An 8,151-nucleotide genomic window follows, 5' to 3' on the forward strand; every position below is an offset into this window, starting at 1 on the left:
TGGAATTCTAGCTATATCCCAAATTGGCACCAAAGAATGTGCCTTTATATCTCCATGCTGACCAATCATTGATCAGGAGCTACCTGGGCACAGGGGATGATCTTTCAGGAGGTTACAGTTCAGCTAAGAGTGATCCTCAAGGGTGGCTAGAGATGGCACATGCTTCGCTGAGCCCCCTCAGTGTTGAGTACTCCTCTCAGTTTGGAGATTAGGGCCACACTCCTGCAAAGAGGAGCAGCATGCAGTCCTGCAGCAGATGATGGAGTGTCCTAAGCAACATGTGGACCACTGAACGGTCTTCAGAGCCAACACCATCAAACAAAAGCACTGGCTGTGACTTGACATCACAGCAAGCCCAAGAAGGAAGGGATTCACCTAGGGCTAAACTGAAGCATCCACCACAACAGGGGACTGTTTCCTCTGTTCTTCAAACTGAAACTGTTCACACTGGCCCCGCCCTCCAGTTTCTGTGCTCAGGGTTTGCAGAAAGGCAGCTAGAGTCCTGGTGCAGTCAGATTCTTTGAAGAAGGTGTGAGAACTCAAAGGCCCTGCAGGAGGTAAGCTGGGTGAATGCCACAGAGCATGCCGGGTAGGGGATGGGGGTGGTGAGCATGGTGCACTCCAGCCATTCTGTACATGATGTTGAGAGATCCTGGAAGGCTTCTGTGACTGCTTAGCATGAGGTCCATCATCTCATGGATGACAGGAAATACTTGCTTGATGTGTGACCTCTACCCATGTCATTAGAAGCTGTTGCCTGAAAACCCAGCACTTTTCCTTAAAATTCCCCGCTGTCCCTGAGGCAGATCTTCAGAACCAGGAGGCAGGTCACCAAGTATAAATGTGCCCTAACTCCCTTCAGCTCCCCATATCAAATCTCAGTGCTCTGAGGACCATCAGCATGGACAGGATTGAAGTCCTGCTGTTGACTCTACATTTAGGTCCACCTTATGCTTCCCAGGAAAGAGGCTATGATCCTTAACGTTTGAGGGTTGGAGTGAAGGATGGGAGCTCTGGAACTAGGATGTGACCTGCAGAAGGACCTGTGTATCTGTAATTCTGACTGAGCCTAGGAACTTTGCAGTCTGGGGTTTCTTCTTTCATGATGCCGAGGACTCTAATAAAGGACCATTTGCACTCTGGGTCAGTACTCTGCCACTGAGCGGTGGCTCCAGCTCTGTATGGATTTCCTGCACACAATTGGCATTTCACGGCAAAAAACTTAGTCCTGAGTGGTGGTTATACTTAGCACTGCAAATGATCTTTACAGAACTGCCCTGTGCAGTTCCCAGGACCACCCTGATGGGCTGGTTGCACTCTCGGGTGAGAGTCGAGGGAATTGAATCGGATGGGGCTTCAGAGATTCTCAAGAATGGTCCAGGCCCTGACCTATCCCTGCACCCTTCTGAAGCACTTTCTCTGTTCGTGTCTCAGTTCCAGGTTCTCTGAGTGTCCTGGAACCTCTTTAGACTGGTGTGAGATGAGTATTTCTGATTCTTGTCTCTCAAGATTGTCTTGTCAGTATGAAAAAAAGAAAAAAAAATCCAACTGAGAGATGGGCGGTCCTCACCTGGCATGATGTCCTCACCTGGCATGCTTAGGGCAGCTTGTCTCCAGCTTCACTTCCTGGGGGATGGGCTGTCCTCTCCCCTCCTGTTCCAGGTGGCACACCTGCTGAGATGTTTACTGGCCTTTAGAATCGTGACCAGAGGATGAGGCAGGAAGGTTATAAGGGGTGTGGTGGAGTTAGAGGGTCTTGGTCTCCAGTCCCTGCACTGGGCAGTGTGAGTACAGGCATGGGGGTGGTGTTTGGACTTGTTGGAACCTATACCTATCAAATTAGAAAGAAATGGACTCTCCATCCTTAAGTCTTTATGTGGAGAAAATACTCCCATAAAACATGCATTTGTGCTGAAGCAACACATAGTGAGCTGTACTTAGAAAATGCATACACAAACCTTAACTTGCTACTGGAGAAAATACTACATGGCTACAGAGAAGGTGAGGCCAGAGAGTAGAGGATAGCAACTCCTGGACATCAGGTTTAGTGCTTATCCTAGCCTACTGCTTGTTGCACACCGCCCCCCTCCCCCCATCCCCGGGATTGTTTTAAAGCTGATAGTAGACATCTCACATATAGTTTCATGTGCAACTGCATCTGTCTTTTTGTGCCCAACATAAAGAGCCATTTTTATCCACTCAGGATGTCAGGCGCAGTGTCATCTTCAGTTGGATGAAACACCCACCATCAGCCCTCAGGTTTCTTGCACACGTCACAAAGCATTCACAGCCGATTTAGTTTGACTTAGGATGCAGAGCTGAGTGTGAGGATCACAGGTCATTTCATATCCTTTCTAGTGAGAAGTGTGGGCCTGGCACTCACCCAGGATTCCCTGATTCCATGGAGTTGAATAGTACTGAGGACTGCCTGCTCAGGAGAGGGAGCCATGGCTGCTAGGAGGGAGAATGGCATTGTTTGTCGTGTGTGTGTGTGTGTGTGTGTGTGTGTGTGTGTGTCTGCATTTCCAGCATACACACAGGTGATAATTTGAGGATGTAAAAATATCAACATGGTTCTTAGGTTTATTATTATTATTATTATTATTATAAAAATTTCCAGTCACTTCTACATTATCTCTGGGTTTGTTTGTTTGTTTGTTTGTTTTCTACACACTTCAGATATCTTCAGTGAACTTGGTTTGTTTAAAGACACATGGATATACACACTCTTGCTTCACTTTATATTTGATTTGGAGAATTGATTTTCCAATGTATGCTTGTTATAAAACCATAATTCATATTTACATCATTCCAAAGTTAAACCTACAGGACGGTCAGCTCCAGGAAGCCTACCCTGAAGACCTACTGCCTAATATTTCTCTGTGTTCCCATCTCCTTTCCTTGTCTCCCTCTCCTTATCTTTACGTGTCTATGTAATGGATACAACACATACCTTTTATATCTAGGCATAGAAGTGTGTGCGACACCCTGTCCCAGGTAAATGGTGGGGATCTTAGGTCTTGTTGTATTCAGCACACAAGTCTTGATGACAGTGATGCTGGAGGTCATTCCCCACCTCCTGGTCCTGAGCAATGGTGCTGCTGTGTCATCCTCTGTGCGTGTGTGAGTTCCTTCTCCAGTCTCCTACTCATGGCAAATGGGACCATCCTTTGCTTTTGCCATTTGTAACTGTGACCCCAGGAATGGGGTTCTGCACTCTTCTCTTTGTATTCTTCTCAGTGTGTCACTGGGTACATCTTCCCATTTGATATTGTGATATCCAGGGTAAATACTTCAGAGATGGCCTTTCATAGACCTGTAGCTTAGCTTCCCCATCTGCTGTCAGAGAGTTCCTGCTTCTCCCACACCTGTCTCAATGGAATGTGTGGCTGCACGTTCAGACCTTTGCTAAGTAAACACATGAAAAGTCTATCTGGAACTTCCTACTCGTCGCTCCTTTTACTAAGTGGAGGAAGTTAGATGCCATGATCAGAGCTCTTGAGCTTATTTCTGCATCCATCACTTGGCAGGGAGACCACCCAATGCTTATTTCATAGATGTACTCTCATTTCACCTGACTACATTCTTTGCATGTGCATACTTATTTAATATTTGAGAATTCCATATCTGAGTACTGTATTTATATCATCCTCAGTACACAAGGATTGACTCCCACCTTCATACTTTCTTTATGATGTCATTATCCATTATATTTGCAAATTACTTAGGCACTTGTTCAGTGTTACTATCCATATACTGAACCATTATACTTGCAAGGAACAGATTGCTGGATAAGGTCTGAAATTTGATATTTTTTTTTCCCTGTAGTTTTACTATGGATAGCGAAAATGTCCCTTTGTCTCTTGTTTTCTCTATTTGAGTTGGCTAATTCTTCAAATACTTAGGGAAAGTGAGTCAGAAACATCTGAGTTTTAGTAGAAAATATTTTCCCCACTAATAACTTGCTAGCTTGGGGACCCAATGAATAAAGTAGAGACAAAAACCTAAGGACAAACAGATAAGAAGCTTGCATCAATCCACATTTCCTGCAGTGTTCTTGCATGAATATTGGCTGGAGGGTTATCTTAATATTTTCCTCTTCTTGAGTAAAGACACTCTGTAGAAACTGCACTAACAGAAATCCCACTTGGTCATAATGTGTCATGTTTATAATGCCATGGGATTCTGTCTTACCTATATTTTATTGAAATTTGGCATTGATAATTGTATGTGAAATCCGCCTGCATTTTTCTTCAATCTTGTGTCAACTTTGGCCTGCGAGGTTTATTTGCCTCATAGAAAGCATGGGGAAGCATTCCTTCTTTCCCTAGATGCTGGGCAGTAGAGTAGCATTGGAGTTTTTCAGTCACCTGGAGTTTAATGTAAGACAGTTGTTCTGAGAAACTATGAGGAACTGTGCACTTTGATGGGGAGCTTGAGACATAACTTGTCTATCTTCCATGGTCCCTGGACTATCTCACTGTCTATATCGACTTGGCTCTAAACTAAAAGGGGATACTTATACACAGAATCCACTCGTGATTATACACAGAATCCACTCATGATTCAGACTTTGGCTTCTTAGGTTTTTTCCTTAGGGTGGGTTGGTCACTTGTAGTTCCGAGCCTGGTGACCTCCGAACACTTTGCTAAACATCTCAATTTATCTGCTATTTCCCTGGAATAGGAGAACCTTTGAAAAATAATTTACAGCTTGAGAAAGTAAGGCCAACACTGCCCTAAATAATGCACAGAATTAAACAATTTTCATACCTTCTACCAAGTGCCCTAGTCTTCCTGTGCTATCCGTCTCTGCAGTAGATTGTCTATATACGTAAAGATAAACTTCCCATCCAGGCCATGATCTCTAAGTCAACCTGAGATGTTTAGTAAGACCTTTGTCTCAAAACACAGAAACAAATAAAGACATACTTTAAATTTAGCCACTGCATATGGCCAGATTGTTAACGCTTCTATTGACTGCTATTTCATAGGACAGAATGGTAATTGCTTCTCCCTGGATTCCTCTAAGCTGGTGTCTCAAAAACAGTTGAATCTATACAACGATATGATAGTAAAAGGTCAGATTTTAGGATGGGTGGGTGATTTCCTCACAGGGAATGGAGAAGGGACCGCAGCAGCCTAGACTCTTAGGAAAGACATAGCATGGAGTGTTCTAGACGAGAAGTCTCTCAGAAGTCTTAGGCTGTTTAGATTTGCAGAGGGGGAAGACAGAAGGTCAGACGAGTCAGTGTGGTTTCCACCTTATCTGACCGAGTTTCTCCTCTTTGACACCGTACTCAAGGCACCTGGATTCCAGAGCTTCCACGTTAAGACCATGGCTGAGCCCAGTGACAACTCTCTGAGGATTGTTCTGGTAGGGAAAACAGGAAGTGGAAAGAGCGCCACAGCAAACACCATCCTGGGGCAAAAGAGATTTGTTTCTAGAATCGCACCCCATGCTGTCACCCAGAACTGTCAGAGTGACTCCCGCAGGTGGAAGGAAAGAGACCTCCTGGTTGTTGATACCCCAGGGCTCTTCGACACCAAGGTAAAACTGGAAACCACCTGCCTTGAAATCAGCCGGTGTGTCCTCCAGTCCTGCCCTGGGCCTCATGCCATCATTCTGGTTCTGCAACTGAACCGCTTCACGGTGGAAGAGCAAGAAACTGTTATCAGGATCAAGGCTATCTTTGGGGAGGAAGTCATGAAGTACATGATTGTCTTGTTCACCCGCAAAGATGATCTGGAGGACCAGAGCTTAAGCGACTTCATTGCTGACTCAGATACAAACCTGAAAAGCATCATCAAGGAGTGTGGCAATCGCTGCCTGGCCATCAATAACAAAGCAGAGAGGGCTGAGAGGGAAACGCAGGTGCAGGAGCTGATGGGGCTTGTAGAAACCCTGGTGCAGAACAATGGTGGTCTCTACTTCTCCCATCCCGTATACAAGGACGCGGAGCGAAGGCTGAAGAAGCAAGTGGAGATCTTGAGGAAAATTTACACTGACCTACCAGAGAAGGAGATTAGAATAGTGGAGGAGGAGTATGCTCTTAGGAAATTTAGTGCTCAGGAAAGAGAGAAAAAAATACAAGCCATTAGGGAAAATTACAATCTGAAGATAAGAAACCTTCGTGAGGAAGCAGAGAAGAACATATTCAACCAGATTATTGAAGAAGTTAAGAAAGTTCTTTTGAAAATATGGCATCTTTTTTCATAAGCAGTCTGCATTTTTTCACTTCTTCTGCGCATTTTTCCACCTCACTCCTGACCACTCTCCCTGCTGACCCTTTTCTAACAGCCATTTGCAGATTTAAGAGATAGCAAAGCCAGGGATTCAGTGTACCAGAGTCAGGGCTCAGTGCCAGGCTCCAAGGCTGGATGGATCACACTCGGCCCTCTGCTCCCAATGCTAGCCTGTCCTACCGTTCCCACTATGATGCACTGAAATGCCTCTGTAACCATGAGCCCAAATAAACACTGCTTCCCTTAAGTTGCTTCTGTGAGACTTTTTTTTGTCACATTAACAGAAAAGGCAGAATATAGCCTTTTCTCAGTTTGTAGCTCCGATTTTATTGTTAAAGGCGATCATCTATGGTGTTAGGGAAATATAGGAACTTTTGTTCTAGATTTCAAAGTCAAATTCTTAACCACTGCTCCCCAACCCCCTACATCCCCATCACTACCACATACCAGTGTTTCCTCTAGGAAGCATCTCCAAGCTTTTCGTTGTAGTTCTTCAGTCACTCCCTCCCTCACAGTGGTTAATGCTAACTCCACGCAGCCTCTGCTGCCCACAGGGAATGATTTACTGACACATAGTATATGTGGGCCAGAACACAAGGACAGGCAGAGAGGAAAAAGTGTCTCCCCACACTGTCTGTAAGAAACTGTCCTAGACCTTGTGACTGAGGGTCAGTGCTTGAATGAAGACCATATCCCTCTTGACTATAGGATGTTAGATGCTCATTGTTCTGTGAATTCAGGGTTTTGGTATTCTGGATGAGTTGGTTCCATTTTGTTCAGATTTTCCTTCAGCATTTGCCCAGTTCTTGTGTCTTTGGTGAAGCTCTATTAGGATATGAAAAATGGCAACTGGTAATTTTAATTGGTGATTAGAAATAGGAATAGAAGCACACACATTCCAAAGAAACAATCATGTCCCACATTAGTCTAATGGCAAACAACTGACCTTTAGCTGTTATCAGGAATATCTTAATCCCATCTGCTATGTTTTGTAAAGCAAGGTATGGTGGGCAGAGCACCCCCCCCCCAAGGTACCACTCTAGAATAGATGAAGTTTATTTGGGGAAAGTGGGGGGTTAAGAAGAGAGGAGAGGCAGAGAAAGAAAGGGAGAGAGAGAGAGAGAGAGAGAGAGAGAGAGAGAGAGAGCCACTCAGCAGGAGAGGCTCAGAATCTGACTAGCAGTCTCCACCCCAGGGGTGATGTAGCTATGAATACCTGCAACCCAGCTGAGGAAACTTCTGGCCCATGCCCAAAACCCATTTCCTTTTCTCCTTTACTTGACCTTCTTTGTATAATTGGTGGTGTTAGTATGTTAGCATTCTTTCTAGGCTCTGCTCAACAGTTACCTAGCAACAGCCTGGTTGCTCTATAAAAAGACTTTGGCCTCTCACTCTCTAACCCTTTTCTCTCCCTCTCTGCCCTCTCTTCTCTCCCCTTCTCTCTTCACGTGTTTCCTGCTGGCATCTCTCTCTCTCTCTCTCTCTCTCTCTCTCTCTCTCTCTCTCTCTCTCTCTCTCTCTCTCCACCCTTTCTTTCTTTGCCTCTCCTCTCTTCTCAATCCCCACTTTCCCCAAATAAATTTCATCTATTCTAGAGTGGTACCTTGGGGGAGGGTGTGCTCTGCCCACCATACCTTGCTTTACAAAACGTAGCAGATGGGATTAAGATATTCCTGATACCAGCTAAAGGTCAGTTGATTGCCCTTAGACTAATGTAGTCATTGTGATCTCTGGCTCCTTCTTGCTAATTCCTGAAATTCTCTGACAGCTGTGATTCCAAACACCTGCCCAACCAGAGTGTGAACTTTTGCATCCAGAAGCTATCCATGAACACATGGTTAGAAGAACCCAATAGTTATTAAGTAAACAATGTTAAATATATACTCTAAAAACAAATGGGTAATTG

At 44.7% G+C, this 8,151-nt stretch overlaps 1 protein-coding gene across 1 annotated transcript; it reads left to right on the forward strand.

Annotated features, from left to right (window-relative positions):
- Positions 1 to 476: 476 nt before the first annotated feature.
- Positions 477 to 6,492, forward strand: Gimap7 (GTPase, IMAP family member 7). Its single transcript, NM_146167.3, has 2 exons — positions 477 to 557; positions 5,305 to 6,492. Exon 2 carries the CDS (start codon positions 5,338 to 5,340, stop codon positions 6,217 to 6,219), a length of 882 nt encoding a protein of 293 aa, NP_666279.1. The 5' UTR covers positions 477 to 557; positions 5,305 to 5,337; the 3' UTR covers positions 6,220 to 6,492.
- The last annotated feature ends 1,659 nt before the right edge of the window (positions 6,493 to 8,151 follow it).

Source organism: Mus musculus, chromosome 6, assembly GCF_000001635.26.
Source record: "Mus musculus strain C57BL/6J chromosome 6, GRCm38.p6 C57BL/6J".
NCBI classification, from domain to species: Eukaryota; Metazoa; Chordata; class Mammalia; order Rodentia; family Muridae; genus Mus; species Mus musculus.

What these genes read in the sequence shown, in the direction of transcription:
- Gimap7 (NM_146167.3), top strand. Translation starts at nt 5,338, where the DNA reads ATGGCTGAGCCCAGTGACAACTCTCTGAGGATTGTTCTGGTAGGGAAA.